We start from the raw sequence: 20194 nt of genomic DNA on the forward strand, positions 1-20194 counted from the left end.
AGAAATACCCATGTTGCAGTGGTTCTGAGTGTTAAACAAGGCCACTGGGAGGCCATCGTTCAAACTGGAAAACTCACTGGATGACTGTGGGAAGCCACTCTCTTCCAGCCTCAGATCAAGGCAATTGCAATCCTCTAAACAAATCTTTCCAATAAAGGTTCCTCTTCGGGTCAGAAATTACTTGGAAGGCACCCGTTTTCTGAGAGGCTTCATTGGAACGTGCTTCACTTAGGAAGTGTTTTCATGCATTTCTTGTGAATACTAGTTCTGAAAAACTGCAGAGTACTAGTACATGAGTCGATGTTGAAAACTGGACCCCTTCTGTCCAGTCAGACATTACAGTGTTTATTCAAGAAGGGAAATAAAACTTATAAACTACTGTTACAAATCTGACATTTTACATGAGATCAAGGTTTTTTTGATTTTACACACACACAAGTTGCTATGCAAATAAAATAGGAAGGAGATACAATGATTTCATTCAAGTCTTTATACAATGGAAACATATTTTTAACAGGTTACAGTTGAATATGGGAAGAATTGCCAAGGATAGAAATGACTAAACTTCTGTTATTTTTCTACAGTTACTTGCTATTCATTGACAAACAAATTTTTGCAAGATTTTATTCAAACCAACACATTGCAATACAATATCAGGGGCATACATTTGGAGTAAACAAAGGGGAGGGGGAAACCATTCAGTATACTTTCTTCAGAGATATCAAAGTTTGGAGTCAGCCTGTTACTATCAATACTCCTAAAACTTGCCTAAACACTGAAATGGGGTGTTCTGCTTCTCTGGTATAGGGGGAAAAAAGCCAAACTCAGGAAACTGTGCAGAGGGTGTTATTTTACAGCTAATGAAATGTGCATAAAGAAATGACTGCAGTAATTGGTTCACTACATTTATTTTTAAAATCATAAAACATCTTACAAAAGGGCATTACATTCCGCACATTGCTTTGAATGGATGCTGGGACAAGTGGCCTATCGGTACTTTCTCTCCTCTCCAAAACAACAACGAAAAAGGTATAAAAGCAGATGGCTCACAAGTGACAGAAAAACATTACAGTTTACAACCAACGCAGAACAAAAAATAAAATCCACCTTTTCTGCTGCTGTTTCAAAATACCAATGTTAGTTTCGCAAGCCACCCCATTCCCACCCACCTATAATGTAAAGAACTAAAACATTACATCTGGTGACAGCAAAAAATTTCACTACACCTCAAATGCAGAACACCTATGAAGCAGAGGAATGTTGGCTTTTTAAACAGAAGCAGATTTAAGAAAAAAAAAAGATGCAGGACTCCTTCAGTTCTTCACTAGTCTTAGAAAAACTTTCCAGAATACTGCTTCACACTATAAAAAAGAAAAAATATCTTGCATTAGAATCCTTCAACATCTGCATACTGCTTCACACTATAAGGAAAAAGAAAAAAAAGGCAGATATTAGAATGGTTGAACAAAACATCTTGAATCAATCAATTTTTAAAATGCATTTACAAGTTTAATAAGAATTAGACAATACATATTATTGGTGAGATTCAACAATTAGTAATTAGTAGCTAGCTACAAACCAGAATTAAAGTTATACATTGCAATATGCTTTATAGACAGTATTTGTTAAACAAGAAAAAGCAAGTCAAAATTAACAGCTGTTATATACATAGCAGAAGAGGAAGCAATGCGAGTAAGGTGTGAAATGCTGCATTAACAGCAACAATAGTTTTCAACTTGTCCTGTAGAAGTCATGGCCTGTGCCATACGGTAGACTGCGATTTGTTGTCGATTTAGTTATCTAAAAACAACAAAATCACTAGTCTTCCACACAGAACTAGGCCAACATCCAGTGAAATCTTCTACATTTTCTACAGGCTCTATGTAATAGATTACGAGTAGATTTTTTTGCAGCAGTTTTCACCAGAGAAAGAAGGAGTGCTTGGTTAAGCCCACTTCCAGCATGATTAGTTTTGAGAGTGCCTTCATTGAATAAGAACGAAGAATAGAAGGGAAAAGCATGCTACCAAGTACAGAAGTTAGTATAAAGAAAAAATTCTCATTAGTGAGACAGGTTACACAAAGAAACATTAAGTCTGCATCTAGGTAACATACACAATAGGGTGATAACTTGCCTGTTTTGCAGTAAATACTGTGCATTTTGAATCTGGTCCTGTGTGCCTGTAATAGTTATTATCCGATCTTCTGAACCCTCTAAGGGCTCATCAATTTTGATTGAAGCTCCTGATTCATGGCGTATCTGTTTAATCCTCTGGCCTCCTTTTCCAATAATAGAACCAGCCAGCTATAAAGAACAGTAGGTTTTAGCCGCAGCTCGTGAATTCATTGCTCTGATCCCCTAACGTTTTACCTCGGGGCAAATAATCATAGTTATTTATGAAGAGACTGCAAGGGAGGATAAACACATTTTAACTTTTATAATAAACAGAATGCACCCTTAATATATATGGGACTAGGGAGAATCCACCCCACATGAATACTAAAAACTATTGTCTAAATTTTTAATAAAATGGAATGAAGAAAGAACAAAGATAATACATACACTTACATCTTTGGGTATTGTTACTTGTGTCGTGATGATGGGCCCACCAAGATCACCATAAGAGCCACGGCCCCCTGCGTAAGAATAGTCTTGATTTAAAAGGGATGCATCTAGCTCTTTTGGTGAGTAAACTATAAATTCTGTACAATAAAAAGATATGAAAACTTACCATAGCCTGATCCACCCTCGAACTATGAAAAAGAGAAAAAAGAAAGAGGCTTATCTTCTATGTCAATACTGTGAACAAATCTAACTCAGATATATTCTAGACAGTTGGAAAATACTTCTGCTTTTAAATTATATTACGTATGCATAACCTTCAGGATCTCAAAATAGAGGGCATGTTTCAGATTCTATCTGCCTGACAAATCTGAGACAGGGAAGATTACGGATAAGATCTTTTACAAACCCCCCAAACACTGTAGAATTTCTTGTGAGTTCTGGAGGCTTGAAAGAATCACCACTATACAGGCATCTTAACTTTTCAACAGGGTTAAATGGCAAATAAGGAATTAACTAGGTGCACTTCATACACTCATGTGAAGCCAAGGCTACCACTCATAACAATAAAAGTCAGAACTCCAGCATCAATGATTATCACCCAGTTATACGGCCCGCGATATCAGCTGACCTGCTACTACTGTGGAACTTGTTCTAATATTCTGACTATCTCACCAAAGCAGCAGGGGCTAATTGTATACTATCAACTCTTACACAACTCTTATAACAGCCCCTTAAGCTGAGCAGAAATACTGGCAAATTCCTAGAAAGTAGTTATGAACACATGAACACGTGTGTACACATTTGTGCATAAACAAAGCTGACCACTGAAACAAGCCTATGCAAAACGTATTTTAAAGCAGGAAATAGATAAATAAATGTTTTTATTCTTCTCAATGTGGATGTACATCCAACAGACACTACAACAATGAATTCAAGGGGTGCATTTTGTATTTACACGTTTAATTCCTTTCATAGAGCCTGACCATATAAAAATACATTGCACTGGCATTTCTGCTACGGGCAAAACATAAGGAATGATTCTGCACAAATCTTCCATTTGTTTAGCAATTATGTATTTAGTGAGCTCTTTCCCTTTGTCTGAAAAAATACAAGTATCACTGAATCCACAAATATTGGATTGAAGTCTTCCATGGGTTATATTCAGTATTTTACTAAAACAGTTACCCATGTACTTAACTTAAGAAGAAACAATCCAAAACTAAAAAAGAAACATAACATGTAAACTCTTTTCAAAGCACTAACAATTCAAACATGACTTCAATAAAGGGAAATGTACTCACCATTTCTGGTGTTTCTATGTCATCACAAGCATTAACGTGACACTGCATCATCTTGCCAAACAAGGTACATCAGAAAGAAGAGAAGGGAGTGGGGAACATTTGAAACAAGTCAGTATATTGTAGCAGATTCGTAAATAACTCAGAAACACAAATGCACTCACATACCCCAAATTTAACCACATAAAAGAAAAATGGCAGATTCGTCATAGATCAAATTCACATTCCACAATAAGCCAAAATGTAGCCTGTTCTGTAAGCAGAAGGGGCTAAACAAATTGCTGCTTTGCTGCTCTGAAGTCTAAATGATACATTTCCTATAAACTAAGCACATGTTGAAAGTCTGTGACTTGCACAGCTGCGACTTTGCGCAGTAGACTGAAGTCTGTAGTTTTCTATTTCAAGTAATATTCTGAAACACAACACATCACAGGCAGTAGTTGCAAATTGGAGACAGAATTGCAATTTAGGAAATTTGGAAGAAGCAGATACTTCTTACAGGAGCAAATGGGCCCCTTAAGCTGAGCAGAAATTTCCACCCTGAGCTGAGCAATTTCCACCCTGTTCTGTAAAGGTATCTCCAAAAGTCTCAAAGTAAACAATGCTCTTTACTGCCTACACAAATTCTGTTTAGAATGTACATAATATTGAGTCATTTAATCTTCAACCTTTCTTCACACCAATGTACTTTTGACAGATAACTGTGAAAAGCACATTTGCTCGAGGCACCCCCTCACCAACTAGAGAGAGAAAACTACATGCAATTGACTCTCTTGCCAAAAAGTAAGTCAACATTTCTACTTTCCAAGACTGACAATTATTCTTTGCTTAGTAATATGAATTAACTGAACTATTATTTACCAAGTCATGGAAGGTCATTACTGAATTCAATTTTTTTTCCATCAAAGAAAACTTGTAGCGTGTCTTCAAGCTACCTGTTGACTTATGGGCAGCACCATGCATTTCATGGGGGTTTCTTAGGCAAGGAACACTCTTGTGGATGTAGTTTTGCCAGTTCCTCTAAAATTTTGCCTACAGAACTCATTTTCACTGGCAGCCTCCCATCCAAGCACTAATCAGAGTTGATCCTGCTTCGCTTTCTGGTGTCTTTAGCCTGTATTTGGTGTCATTCTATACATAACCAATTTTGTCAAAGATGGAAGAAAACTGGAGGAAATAACTCCTCCCCCATTCCATCAGTGTATATTCTAACTATGCTTAGAAAATTAGAGGAACAAAACTCTTGACCCAACACATATTTTTTTCATCAACCAAGTGATATAAAATGAACACCACTGTCAAGTATTACTACCTTTTCATAATCTCATCAAGTTCTATCCCCTACACTCAAGAAGATTATGAGGTTTGGGCACGGAATTTCACACTAAAGCTAATGCTTATGTTTCTAATGGACAGTAGTATTACACATGGATACTCCCATCCAAAATCCCGTAATAGGTTTTAAAGCAGCTGCTGTTTACAGAAGTTTCTATGACCAGAATTATTACGCTAGTAATTAGTCATCAGAATAATTTTCACTGAAAGCTAATATTCTTGAAGGGGATTACATGTCTTCATAGTACTTGAACTAATCTAGGTCTAACCACTCACAACTTTACTTATTTTACCCATTACAAGTAGTTGAATTTATCGTGAGAGCAAAATTTTACACGATCTCCTAAAAACAGGATTAAAAAAGGAAATGCATATTTCACTACCTACTCTTTCACATATGTAGGACTGTCTCCAGAAATTTAGGACAAGGGCATTCATATCCAATGAAGAATTGTACTTCTAACAAATTTAAAGAGGGATGGTTGTCTCCTTAAGAGAAAGAAGTGTCTTAGTATAATTAAACTTCTCAACAAAACTTACCATTCCATCATAGCGATCACCAGGTCTGCCCCTTCGATCATAAGACATAAGGTCCCTTAAGAAGGAAAAGTATATAATCAGAGTATGCACTTACATTGCACTGAATTTTTTATTTACTCCACCCAAAACTCTGGTTATCCCATTCACATTTCAAAGTAAATGCAACTAGCCCCAAACTGTGAGATATAAAAAGCGAACTGATTTGTTAATGTGGATCACACAGTTAACCAGTAATCTGTATTAATGGAAAAATATCCTGATGACGAAATGCATGTTTTAAAAATTCATCCCATTCACCACACTTCCATCCCACTTGACAGAATGTTACTAATTCACAACTTCTGCACTCCCTCCTCTAGCGAAGTACACCTCACTTCTGACAGCTATATAATTTGATACTGCTCCAACAACATATTAGTAAGGAAAATACGAATAAATTTCACTCACCCGCCTCGAGGAGGAGGAGGGGGTGGAAGAGGAAGATTGCGAGCCCGGCTGCCACCTCTGCCACCACGGCCTGGAGGAGGGGGAGGAGGTCCTCTACGTGGGCTCATGTCATCATAATCCCTTCGCGGAGGCATGGGACGACCACGGCCTGGAGGCATTCGATCAAAGCCCCCTCTGCCACGCATTGGAAACCCGACAGGCCGCCCCCTTCTGTCATCAAACATCATTGTAAATCCACCATAGTCATATGTTTCATCATAAAAATTGGGATCATAGGGCTGTGCACGTCCTTTGATTGGTGACTAGTAAGAAAAAGGAAAGCAAAATTAGAATGTTCAATACTGTCATGCCACTCTGACATGCAAAACTTCTGTTAAATTTATATTCCAACATTTCCTTCAAAACAGTGAATACATATCAAGTATTAGATAAAACACAAAATTTTAAGTGAAACCTACAATTAAAATAAAATTAAGCGGTGTTGACCAGGTCAACATACACACATTTGCTGATCTCTGCAGTGTCAATTCTACAGGCAATGTGCACCACTTATTTCTCAAAGTAGTGCAGATCTCCAAAAAATTGAGTTATTACTCCAGAAAACGCTGCTAAGACCGTTTGCACACAAAAAGGGTAACCTGGAAAAGTTAAAAAGTTAACTATTTTCTGGATTAAATTACCTCTGATATAAGATCCAGTATTATTTTGATGCATTCCACAACTCTATCAGGCTTTCCACCAATCAGCACCACTCTGTCAGAAGAATGAGGACAGCACTCTTGGAAGAGCTTAATGGTGGTTTGAGTGTTCTGCCAAGTAAAGTTACATGAAAAGATGATTCAGAATGAGCATTAACTAGTACATAATTTTAAAGCTACTTAAATTACTATCTTTTTAAATATTTTTATATTGAGCAAGAGGCTATGTTAAGGAGATACACACACACACCAGTAGCTTTTGGTGATAAGTTTCAGGAACCACTCATTCCAACTCAGGAAGTGATATAATCAGTGATAACAAAAGGCAACTGACCATACAGCTGCAGTGATTAAATACCAAAGCCAATACAATATGAAAATCTGATCTAGAAGTAGCACACTCCCACCCTCAAATAGGCTTTATCATTACTTCTTGGGCCACCCATAATGAGCAACTATTTTATGTGCAATTACTTTTATCTTTCTACATCTAGTTTCTTAAGGACTCCATGCAGAGTAACTCCAGGACAAAAGAACAACAAGCATCCCTCTCTCAAACTCTGAATTACCTCTCCCCAACAGATTCATATGGATAGTAAGCCATGGGAAAGAGCTATGACCATTACAGGACCCTATATGCTGTCATGGGGAAGAATTTCCAGTGAGGTGGGGAGAATTACTATAAAGCAGCACTACCAAATGATACTATGAATTGTCTAGTTAGACAAGAATACTATGAATTACACTGGGTCCTTGGTTCCAGGGCCCCTAATGGATACTAAAATCTATAGATGCTCACGTCTCATTATTTACAATGAAATAATAAAATACTGAATATGAAATGATGAACTCAATTGAATGCTAGAGTGTCTGTGAAATGGCAGAGGACTATAACAGAGGATGTCTACCACTTAAGTATCATTAAACATGGCAAAATCCAAGTTTGTTTTGAATCCCTCTGCCGTATAGGTTAAAAGGACTTGCACATTATTGCTTTCTACCTTTCTGTGAAGGTGATCTAAATTGAAAGAACCTTTTCACTCTATCAAAGTTACCATCAACACTGTCTTTTTATTTTAATGGCCAACTTTTCCAATCAGTTCTGTAACAATCATACCCAAGTTTTAAAATGCAAATGTTTTAAAAATAAATTATTTCATTACATGTCCACAAATACTGACAAATGCTTTTTTGATCAAGATTTCTTTGAAATTCTTTTAACAGTGACTGACAAATGAAGAGACAACTATTTTAAAGCAAAAGATTATACTAAAATGGAAAGTTCAATACAATTAATCTCTGGACAACAACAAATGGCAGAACATTTTTATTATTGCTTCAAAATGGCTATTTCCTTAGAGAAGAGAAGAACTCGTTTTTTGAAAATAGCATTTTAAAATAGACCTGGTTTTATTAATAGTTCTGAATATAGTGTCCCACAAGAATTACAAGATGTATAGTACATCTTCAGTTACAACTTCTGTACCTTTCCCTTGAGCAATGTTCACTTTCCTGACTTTCCAAAGTACCAAATGCTCATCTGCAAAAGATGAGCTGCACTAAATTGTGTAATAGGCATCCTCACTGTCCTAGATTAATCTTTGGGCTCCACAGGTGCATTTAAGTATTGCTGCTTCAACTATGGAAGAAAATATAGCTTTTACATCTATAAAATCATTTGAATCTCTTGCCTGTTTTAGTAACCAGAACTAAAAGAAACAGATCAAAGTTCGAAATAAACTGAATAGTCCTCTCCCTTTTTTCTTTCCCTGAAAAGAATATATACACTTCCAAGTAAAGCACCAAATAGCTTGCAATTGTATTTCATCTCAACTCATCCCTATTCTCATTATTCAATATATGATTAAGTACTAGTAACATTTCAACATCTTAATGTAACAGATCAAATTGACAATGAGAATATTTTTCTCATCTACCTAGGGTTATATTAAAAGCACAAAAATATATTACCTCTCTCAGTTCTTTGATTTTAGCACCCTTGACACCAATGATTCCTCCAGCCAAACTCTGATGAATCAACAGTCTTAATTCACAGTCGAAGTCACTTCCCTTGTAATGCTGGTACTACGGAAAATTTCGGGAGGGAGTATGGATCCAAAATTTATTTAAATTAGTACTGCAATACATTTGTTTCTTTCGTTAATCCATATTAGCAGTATTAGTATCTGATGTTAACTTTGCTCTTATCTTTAATCAACAAATATCATCCATTAAGCCTAGACTCAGTTCCTTTAAGATATATTATGCCATGATTCAAAAACCTGTGCAGGTTATTCAAGGGATGGATTTCCCAAAGAGCTTTCTATTTATAATAAATTGTTTCTAAATTGTTTTAAATAGCTGTGAAAGATGCAGGATCAGATGTTTAAAGTTAAAATCCTATGAAGTGTCCCCCACACATACACCAGTGCCTTCAGGTCGCTTACTGAAAAGGCGATTTCAGATTATTCTAAAACAGTAGTTCCCAACTGGTGGTCCATGGAGAACCAGTAATCCCCAAGAACTAAAATATGGTCCGCGGCCTCACCATTGCAACTGGTCTCGCGAAACCCTCTTACAGGCTTATTAAATATGGTTTTCCGTGGGCGAGCAGATGGCGACTATTGGACGGCATATGTTCTGTATCAGAAACTAGAGCTGATGTGCTCTATCCAATGCAATTTTTTAATTCATCACTCCAAATAACCAAACTGTATCTAAAGTTGATGAAAAGTTGATCAAAACCAACATTAGTAACTTTTTGGTACTAATGTGGGAGAGTGGTCCCTACCCAAAAAAAAAAAAAAAAAAAAAAAAAGGTTGGGAACCATTGCTCTAAACCTTTAGCCCACTTTGTGAAATCCTGATGCTACACCATGCAATACCATGCTACCCAGAACTACGATTCCGATTTATCAAGAAGCTTCCTACACCCCTACATTAAATTTAAAGTGAATACAGAGTTTGATTCAGTGCATAAAACATTTATTTATAGTATTTCTACCCCGCTATTCATCCAAGAAGTCTCCCAATAATTAATTTGATAATTCTGTGCCCCCAGCCTTACAATCCAAGACAACAGGAAACAAAAGAAAAAGAAAATGGCAGAAGGGAAGGATTAATTCCAGCAGTTTATTACTGCTGTTCTTTCTCTAAAGAGGCCAGAGCTATGGCAGTCGGAATGGGATAAGTGCCTTTCATCAGTTGCTGGAATCAAGTGCTGCGTCTGGGTGCCATACAAGAATGAGCACACTCCCTGTGGACAAAGTGCAGCACCTGGTTCATGAGAACCGTTAAGTATAGTCTACAGGATCACACAAAAACCCTACATTGTAAAATTAATTAATTTGGAGGCAATCTTTTATCCTTAAACTATCAGTATCTCCAAAATCTGCCTTAAAACTAGCAACATTTGCTTCCCAACGCCTGTGGATCTCAAACCTCCCCTAACAAACAAAGAAGAAAAATAAATTGCTGAAAGTTAGCCGTACAAGTCTTAGTTTCAATGCATAGTTTCAAATATGTTCCGCACTTACCTCCTCCAAAGTAGGGATAATTTTCTTTAAAATTTCTCCAATTGTTTCAATGTCTGCACTTATACTCAGTATGCTGTCGTGTCACATTATCCGAAGTCACGAACAAGATGGGGAAAAGGGGAAATAAGTTGTGTATTCATACTTCAATCGACTGTAAGTCAACTCTTGAGTAGAACTTAGTTAATATTCCCCATTTAAGTAAGCCTGCTTACTGAAGTTACAGTGCATGCACCTCTTTTGTATGCCCAATCGTATAGCTGGTAAAGGTTTAAAATAAGATTTTGGAGATAGAGAACGAAGTTCTTGGAAGGAGGCAGATTAAGTGGAAAAGAAACTGATGAAGTACTGCAAGTAGGAGTGAATATTCATATTCCCCACCACCATTATTTGAGGAGACCCTTGCTATTACATTATTAAAACTGGCACACCCTCTCCTAGGAGACATGGGAATATGCAAGTAGTGAACACTGTATTTGGAATAGGGTTATGAGACCAGTTAGAAATTAGATTACTAATGGGCTCCGCAAGAAAACAAATACAAATGCAAGACGGAAAAAAAGACAATACAAATGAGAAGTGAAGGAGAGTGAACCAGGAGTTAGCATTTCATCAGAAAAAAATTATGAACAGGCAATGCTTGGGGAGCAAGGTGGGCCACAAAGACAGAGCAGAGCAAAAAACTATTTTGAAACAATCCGATTTACAATGCAGCAAATATACAACAATCGAAGCTGTGCTCCTTCCATTGAAATAAAATTAGTGGATTGTTGGGTGGGCAACTCACGTAAAACTTCAGTGACAAAAAAGACTTAATGGGGAAAATAAGACAGAAAACTTAAAAAAAACAATACACCGTCTACGGGGATACTATTTAATTATATAAAGGCAGGTAATAATATACATTTCTCTCTTTCTAATCAGGCAGTGAGGCATAAACTGTTGGGACATACCGCTCGGGGCCACTGCTGTCTGGGACTGAAACACTGGCATTGTACTGCATTGGTCATTGGCGTTCGTGGATGTTGGCATTGGGCATGGGCATTCAATCAGAAGTTGTCAAGTAAGGCACCCGTTTGGCAACGAGCACATTTTTGGGCATAGCCAACCAGGGTTTTCACATGGGCGTTCAGGGGCGGATGGGCCAACGTCATGGTGGGCAACGCAGGGGCAAGTCGATCCAGTACATGGGCAACGGAGAGATATATGGCCAAAAAAACAAGGAGAGGGAAGAGGGGGAAAAGCAATAAATTTTAATTTAATACAAACTATACTCATTACTCTCAATGAAACAAGCTTAAGTTGTTCTGAAGACTAACACAATACGGAATGCTACAATGACTGTGGCTTAACTGTTATGGACTGTAAAAATGTGTTACTTGGCCTAAACTACTTTTAACATTAAAAGTTTAGTAGCAGGCTGGCTCATGAGGGTAGACACAAGATCTGCAGAGATTCAGATTACTGAAATCCTGGGAAAACTGGGAAAGCCACTAATCCAGGAATTATATGTATGAAATCTGTATTTAGGTAGGTGAGTCTTTGAAGTACACTAGCGTCAGAAAGGTCCGTTATTTCACAAGTGATCGCTACCCAGGTTCTTGTTTATACCTCAGATCTAAAGTTGACAATTACAACATTCTGCAGGAGTTTATTTTACAATATAATGAAAATATCAAACACAACGTGAAATGATATATTGCCAAATAGTGCATTAAATACCAATATTACTATGACTTTAAAATACACAATAAAAGAATTGTTTTTACGAAGCATAGTGCTGAACTATGAGGCACGGCTAATATTGAACGTGTCTATTCACAAGAGTCAACCCACTATAAAAAGTAAACACATGTTCACTGAGAATTCCTTCCAGGCTAGAACTCATGTACCATGTCCCACTCCCATATACAACTATCTTGCCAGCTGGAACATTTATCTCCTTAAGAGATAGGCTGTTTTAAACAAGATCATTCCACAGCTGGGTAAAGAACCATCATCTGCAATTTGGAAATAAATTAAAGATTAAATCTAAATTATCCAGTAGTGCAAGTTAAGGCAGCACAATGCTTTGTTTCTGTAAAAAATGGGGAGTGGGAATCTTTTCACGTGACTTATTCCATTTTTTTAAAAAAATTACCGTATCAATGGAATATCCTGACAACTGAGCTTAAAATTTTAGCAATGGTTTGCAAATAGTCTTCACGGTTGCTAGAAGTGTATATAATCTGCTTTAAATGTTGTGTTCTGTAAAATAGTGTGTTTAACTCATAAATACTTACGTCTGTACGAAGCGCCTTAATATTTTTGCCACCTTTGCCTATCACTGCTCCAGCGTTCTAATGAAGTAAAAAATTAAGATTAGTTTCTCAAAAACTATCTATAGAAATATGACTTCTCTCTAACATTTGAGAAATATATAATGCCTATATTAGTGCCATTTCACTCAATAGCCCTCAATGTTATCGCTCAGAAAGCAATTTTTAACTCCAGGAATCAGCTGTGTAAACAATATTTTCCCATATTTGGAAAAGCATCAAAAGAGAAATTTATGCTCAATTCTTAAATTTAAAATTCACCTGATTCCTATTACTAGATCTTTGGGTTTTAAGGGGTTAAGGGGAAGAAAACAATGTAGATACTACCACTCTGAATTTTGCCTATTTTGTATACTGTTGTGGGAAGGTTATTTCCCCAACTTTAGAGGTTTTTCAGTGCTTGTTTTCTATGGAAAAAAATTCCCATTTGTTAAAAAATATATATACTATAGAGTATATATATTGATTCTTCAATTAAGGTGCAGGGCAATCTCCCAATGTTAAGATTTCCAAGGCAAGATCACCTAATGCGCTGCGTATCATGAGGGGATCTGAATTCAGACCCAACAGTTCTGATGGAGCGCTGAAACTTTAGAAGATTGTGGAGTAGACACAAAGCAAACCAATAGGCGAAATCAGAACATATTCTATTTAAGGTAACCAAAATACTTTCTAGAAAAGATTCTATTCTCTTCCCCTCCAAAAAACATACCACACCTCTGTGTTTGTTATTCTCGGAAGCGGTTTCCTTAACAGAAACACCCACTGTTTCTCCCAAATAGAAATCACTGCATGTTGGCTAATACCCACGGACACTCTTCAATTGTTAATCCGAAGTTCAACACGAACAGCCAAATTAAACAAAATATTATATACACAATTTGAATAATATATTAACTAAACACGAAACATACTTTGCTCTGAAGCAGAATGCGCAGTTCTACCATTTCATCAGTGTTCCTGGACCTTTTGAAGGCCTGTTCTTCTTCTGTATCTTCAGCTGGCCGTTTGCCTGGAATTATAGGATAAACAAAATAAGGAAAACAGAAGTGTTGCTTTTTCAAGCAGCAGAGGACAGTACTTTCACTAAATCATATACATAAATCAACTATTATCTACAAGACTGAAAATCTAATATTTGAACTTTAAGCCAAACTAACAGCAAAGACTCATAAGAAAAATTTACACATTACTTTTAGTAAAGAAATTCAATGAACATTCAGTAGATCTTAGAAATCTTATTGCCCCCATTCTTTGACAGGAAACCAGAAACACTACTTACGAGCGAAGCTAATTATTTTAAATGTATAATAGCAACTATGCCATTTATGTCAAATGCTATCCAACCTGTGGTGTCAAAACCTATTTCTGTGATTTCACAGAAACCACAAAAAACCTCTTTTATTATGCAGTTTTTTTGTAATTAACAAAAGATGTCATGTATTGTTAATTTTAATGTTTATGGTCACAAGATGTAGCACAACACATAAATAACATTCTGAATTCCACACCTGAGTGATTCAAATGTTATTTAAAAAAAATAAAATACTTTAAAATGAGGACAGTTTGCTGTCAAGTTAGTAAATGAAAAGCATTTCCTGATTTCTACTACTAAAACATACTGCTAAAATCAATTTCCCCTCTCCTCCTATATCTTGCAAATCTGTTCAACATAATTGCAAGTCCATCTGAAATGTATTTAGGGCAAAGAGAGGATACCTGCTTGCACAATAAATACAATTTGATTTAATATATACACATCTACCAAGTAATACCCAATTCCAGAATGTGCAATAATAGCATTCACAGCTAATAAACCAAGTATATATTAATCCAATGTTAAAGTCTATTGAATGTTATACTCCTGCTACAAATTCCATTTACATTACAACTATAATTTGTACTTGATATAATAAAACTTACCATTAGTTTCTGTATTAGTAAAAGTCTCCTCTTGCTGTTCAGTCTCCATTATTCTAAGACTTGTAGGTAAAACCTGCCAAATAATATATAATGAAAGAGCTTTAACAACATTCTGAGCATCTTGTTAAATAAGCACCCAAGGTGCTTGTCTACCCAAGCACCTTCAGTAGACAAGAAGCAGGAGAATGTTTTGCTTACAGCACTTACCGATATTATATAGCTTCGCCAAGCAAGGCTTAAATGTTCTGGGCGGGATCAAAGATCAGACAGCCTATGAAAAGCAACACACATTAAGTAATGGACTTGTTCTTTTACAAAATTATATTATGTTCAGACAAGCCAACCTTTATTAACATACATGTTGCTATCCCCCTCCAGTGGCCAACTTTTTTGTGCCCAGCAATTCCAAGCCATACACTATTTAAGGCCAGCATTAAAAGCATTTTAGCTAACTCCTTAATTAAATAGATCTGTTTAATTCTGAACATGTTACTTAAAGCGAGCTATAAATATAATAATGCCACTGGGTAGATTTAACCATTTTAACATTCACACTGAAGGTCTTCGAATTTTAACCGTCCCCATACAAAACAACTTCTGTATCTATTATTAAAATAAATGCCTATTTTTGCATCACACAACAGAACAAGAATTCATTAAATTCAATACTAAGACAGAAAATAACCTCAGAAAATATGAAGCATTTCACAGTATTCCGCTAAGTGAGGGAATACAACAAATCTTTAAAGCCAGGTATCATAAATAAGGAAGTAAATGGTCAACAAGAGAGAGGTAGAAGAAGATTATTTCCATTTTCAATATGCACCCTAGTGCTAGAAATAAAACTGAGGCTGGAATCTGCGATTTGAATCTGTACTATATGGTTAGTGTAGGCCCATATAATGCAGTTCAATGCAGTCAAACTGTGTTAAATGGGTCTACACTGGCCATATAGTGCAGCTCCAAAGTGCATGATATGGCAGTGTAGATCCAGCTTAACCTAAACACATGTCCATTCTATTTTTTGTACTTGGTGTAACCTCTTCAAACCTACTCAAAGCTCCCAATCACAGCATGTTGAAACCAAGTTCAGGATCCATCATAAAGAACCCTACTAATTTGCAATGCAAGGAGTAAGGCAACAGCTGTATCATACAGACAATGCTGAAGCAAAATTATAGTTTTTCAATCATAGGGAAAGAGTATTGTCACAGGCATGACGCCATGAGATACAATTTTCTCTCTTACAACAAAAAGGATAGCCAACTCTCCTCTGTCCCTTAAGCTGTTGCAAAGTGGACTATAACGTAACCAATGAAAGAGTCCAACGATTCATGGCTAACCTGGTTTTGCAGCAAAAACGTATTGGTCTAAGGATCCCTTATATTAAAATCTGTAATGCTCCAAAACTGTCCCCAGGGGTGCCTGAGATAGTAGCACCTTTGCTTTCTGATACTTCAAAGTACACAAAATTTTACTTCATGCACATTTTAAAAAATATTGTGTACAAAATCACTTTCAGGCTGTATATAAAATAAATGAATTTTTATTTAGACTCGAGTCTCCAAGAGTTCTCATTATATATACACAAATATCTAAAAACTTGAAACATTTCTGGTTCCAAACATTTCAAATTAGGGTAAGTCAAGGGGAGGCAAATGAAAACAAGACCCCGTTTACAAAGATCATTTAATGTAGTGTTCAAACTGGTATTAAAGAAAGTGGTTTTGCTGTGCAGATTATATAGGAAATCCTTGAACCAGTTTGAGGCTTAAACCACAGAACACTGGTGCACATTTACTTCAATAGCTTTTGTGGGAGTTTGTTCTTTAGCTTTGAACTGTATTGTAGATGGGGTCCAAAGGATCTCATTATATATACATAAATAATCCAAAAGCAGGCACACTTCTGGCCCCAGGCATTTCAAATCGGAAAAATCCATGCCCCTTCTATATTGATCATTTAATGCAGTTTGAAACTGCAGTGGGCACACTGGTTTGTCTAACCACAATGCAGGCCTTAAACTGGTTCCTATGTAGTAAGCAAGCGTGTTTGGAGGGAACAACCTTTTTGATGGCTGCTCAGACTCCTTCCCAAAAAAGACTAAGATGGTTCCATTCCTGCTTGCCTTCCTAAAGTAGGTAAGGACAGTTCTGTGCCATCAGGCATTTGGGAGAAGATACAGGATGCACTGCTGGGGAGGTTGTGGGTGGGAAGGGGTGAGATTGTGAGTTTTAAATATAATCTTAAATATAGTTATTGTATTTTAATTTTATACCCACCCACTAGTATTTTAATTGCTTTTTTAAAAAATTCTCTGTATTCGTTTTAAATTGTTATCAGATTGTGTGGTTATTAGATACCTCAAGTCCTTATGGAGAAAAATATGCAGGATATAAACAAAGCTAGTATAAAATAACAATAGCTTCAAACTGCATCGAAGATGGGTCCCAAGGGATCTCATTACATATATACAAATACAGGCAGTCCGCATGTTTGTTCTTAAGTTGAAATTGCATGTAGGTTGAAACAGGTACATTTTAAGGCGTAACTCCATCCAAATATTTTCTTTGTATAGCACAGTGTTTGTTTTGCTGTCTGTACCCCTGTTCAGAAAATTTCCCCGCACTTTCTATCCCCGTAAGAATTGGATTTTCAAAAACGTGGCTTGTTGTGGAAACAAGGATAGGTGATGCAGTTTCTGTGGATACACAATTTCTCCATAATAACACTTGCAGGAGTGAACTCCTGTTCTGTGGAATATATTTCTCTCAATCCCTTTTTAACTATGAGTCATTTGTAAGTTTGGTGTTTGTAACTCGGGGACTACTTGTACTTTTTTGCCCCCATAGAAGAACATAGTTTTTTGTTCTTCTTCCCTTCCCTGATTTTGGTGCATCAAGGCCCTTCCACACAGTTGAAGAAAATCTCATTTTCTGCTTTGAGCAGGAATATATAGCAGTGTGAACTCAGATAACCCAACTCAAAGCAGATATTGTGGGATTTTCTGCCTTGATATTCTGGGTTATATGGCTGTGTGGAAGTGCCCTCAGACTTCATTCCTTCTGTGGGACTCTTTGCCATGCCATACCCTGCAAAAAGTGGATTTTCTTTCCTAGGGGTAGATTTCCTCTCACTCCTGTCTTATCCACATTTGTAATTTGGGGACTGCCTGTAATCGAAACCAGACACACGTCTGGTCCCAAACAGTTCGAATCAGGAAAACTCAGACCCCTTCTACTGCCATATAATCTGGCAGTAGAAGGGGTCTATCAAATCTGGCCTATTGAATCAGATAATCCTCATTATCTGCTTTGAACTGGATTATGAATATATTCTAGACTGCTATATAATCTACTTCTGGATTCTATATGGCAGTGTAGAAAGAGCCTCAGGCTCCATCTACTCTTACCATTTAATGCACTGTGGCCAGACAACCAACGCTCACCAAAGCATGGGAAAGCACCATGGGGTTGTCTAACCACCATGCGGGCCTCAAACTGGTTCCCTGTGTAATCATCTGCACAGCAAAAGCACTTCATTCAACACTGGTTTGAAATGGTTAGTGCGTTGATGGGCGCTCGGGACCCTTCCACACAGCCATATAATCCAGAATATCAAGGCAGAAATCCTTGAACTGGGTTATCTGAGTCCACACTGCCATATATCCCAGTTCAAAGCGGAAAATGTGGGATTTCATTCAGCTGTGTGGAAGGGTGCTGAGGGCCCTTCCATGTAACCCTATATCCCAGAATATCAAGGCAAGAAATCCCACAATATCTGCCTTGAACTGGGTTAACTGAGTGTACACTGTCATATATTCCAGTTCAAAGTAGATATTGTGGGATTGTATGCCTTCATATTCTGGTTTATATAGCTGTGTGAACTGGGTTATCCGAGTCCACACTGCCATATATCCCAGTTCAAAGCGGAAAATGTGGGATTTCATTCAGCTGTTTGGAAGGGTGGTGAGGGCCCTTCCATGTAACCCTATATCTCAGAATATCAAGGCAAGAAATCCCACAATATCTGCCTTGAACTGGGTTAGCTGAGTGCACACTACCATATCTTGCAGTCCAAAGTAGATATTGTGGGATTTTATGCCTTGATATTCTGGTTTATATAGCTGCGTGAACTGGGTTATCTGAGTCCACACTGCCATATATCCCAGTTCAAAGCAAAAAATGTGGGATTTCATTCAGCAGTGTGCAAGGGTGCCGAGGACCCTTCCTCGTAGCCCTGTATCAGTATTATTGTGTAGGCATCGAATTGTGCCTTTTTGTAAGCCGCCCTGAGTCTCCCCTCGGGGGTTGAGAAAGGCGGTGTAGAAATACACGAAACAAATAAATGTCCCAGAATATCAAGGCAAGAAACACCACAATATCTGCCTTCAACTGGGTTAGCTGAGTGCACCCTGCCATATCTTCCAGTTCAAAGCAGATATTGTGGAATTTTATGTCTTGATATTATGGTTTATATAGCTGTGTGGAAAGGGCCACAGAGGCCAATGAGGGCCCTGAACCCCAAAGGAGCACAGCCGTGGGCGCCTCGGCGTTGCATAATCTTGGTCCCGCTTTCAGGAGAGAGAGAGCGAGCAGCGGGACCAAAAATGGCGGCGGCGGCTCTGGCTCTGTAATGGCGCTGGCGAGCGGAAGGAGCCCCGCCACGCGGCGGCCGCTCTCCCCCTCCAGCCCCGTCTAAGGAGACACAAAAGAGACCCGCCGCTCTTCTCTCCTCTGAAGGCGGCGGAGGAAAGAAAGGCTCCGGCGGCGAGAGGAAAGAGAGAAGAGGCGGAAACGCCTCTCGACGGCCTCACCCGCCATGATTTCTGCAGCAACCGCCTCAAACCAAGCGGCGCTTCCTTGCGCTGCCGAAGTGGAGGCCGAGACACGAAATAAGACCACCCCCTTCCCCTGAAGACGCCATACTTTCTCCCCTTCACGCCCCAAATAGACACATTATATACATATCTGCATAGACACAAAGTCATATTCTTGTCCCGCACCCGCTCAACTGAGGCCTGCTTTCTTTTCTTCCTTCCTTCCTTACTTACTCCGCTGAATCCGCCTCTGGAAATGCGAAACGGATTCCTACAGCAAGACGCGCGCGCGCACCCACAGCAACTACGGCCGCCTTCTTATTGGCCCCCTTCCCTCCGCGCCGCGCTCCTATTGGTTGTTGGCCCTGTCCTTTTGATTCCCCCCCCCCGAAATCCCGCCCACCGTGAAGGCCGCCAGCCACTCGACTAGGCCTCATCCCTCAGAGAAGACAGAGCGCTGCAGACGACGACTCCCTCGTTTCCGCAAACCGCCGCCGCCCCGATTATTGAAATCGCATGCCGCGCGAGACTTACTTGTGATAGTGATAATAATGATGAACAATGGTTTTTCCAAAAAATGGAAGTGGTTGTCCAGTCTCTCAATTGGGGGACCTGAGAAGCAGGAGAAGGGAATTGACCTCAGGGCCTCGGCGTGAGGAGAGAGAAAAGGGGAGAGAGAAAATGGCGGCGGGGCAAATTCCAATTCTCGGGGCGAGCC

At 38.2% G+C, this 20194-nt stretch overlaps 1 protein-coding gene across 11 annotated transcripts; it reads right to left on the reverse strand.

The window, feature by feature from the left end:
* Positions 1 to 598: 598 nt before the first annotated feature.
* On the reverse strand, positions 599 to 20142 carry HNRNPK (heterogeneous nuclear ribonucleoprotein K). Of its 11 annotated transcripts, none has more exons than XM_060762120.2 (16): positions 20011 to 20142; positions 14865 to 14928; positions 14658 to 14730; positions 13649 to 13746; positions 12699 to 12755; positions 11370 to 11413; positions 10420 to 10492; positions 8855 to 8968; positions 6866 to 6994; positions 6186 to 6487; positions 5739 to 5793; positions 3867 to 3917; positions 2732 to 2753; positions 2563 to 2651; positions 2135 to 2304; positions 599 to 1421 (listed from the first exon to the last, which is right to left on the reverse strand). In XM_060762120.2, the coding sequence occupies exons 3-16, from the start codon at positions 14704 to 14706 to the stop codon at positions 1388 to 1390; spliced, it is 1287 nt and encodes a 428-aa protein (XP_060618103.1). In that variant the 5' UTR covers positions 14707 to 14730; positions 14865 to 14928; positions 20011 to 20142; the 3' UTR covers positions 599 to 1387. The 11 variants fall into 11 exon arrangements, with proteins under 11 accessions (XP_060618103.1, XP_060618105.1, XP_060618107.1 ...); XM_060762122.2 differs by lacking the exon at positions 20011 to 20142 and adding an exon at positions 19711 to 19812; XM_060762124.2 differs by lacking the exon at positions 20011 to 20142 and adding an exon at positions 19707 to 19784.
* Between the last annotated feature and the right edge of the window lie 52 nt (positions 20143 to 20194).

Source organism: Anolis sagrei, chromosome 2 (assembly GCF_037176765.1).
Source record: "Anolis sagrei isolate rAnoSag1 chromosome 2, rAnoSag1.mat, whole genome shotgun sequence".
NCBI classification, from domain to species: Eukaryota; Metazoa; Chordata; class Lepidosauria; order Squamata; family Dactyloidae; genus Anolis; species Anolis sagrei.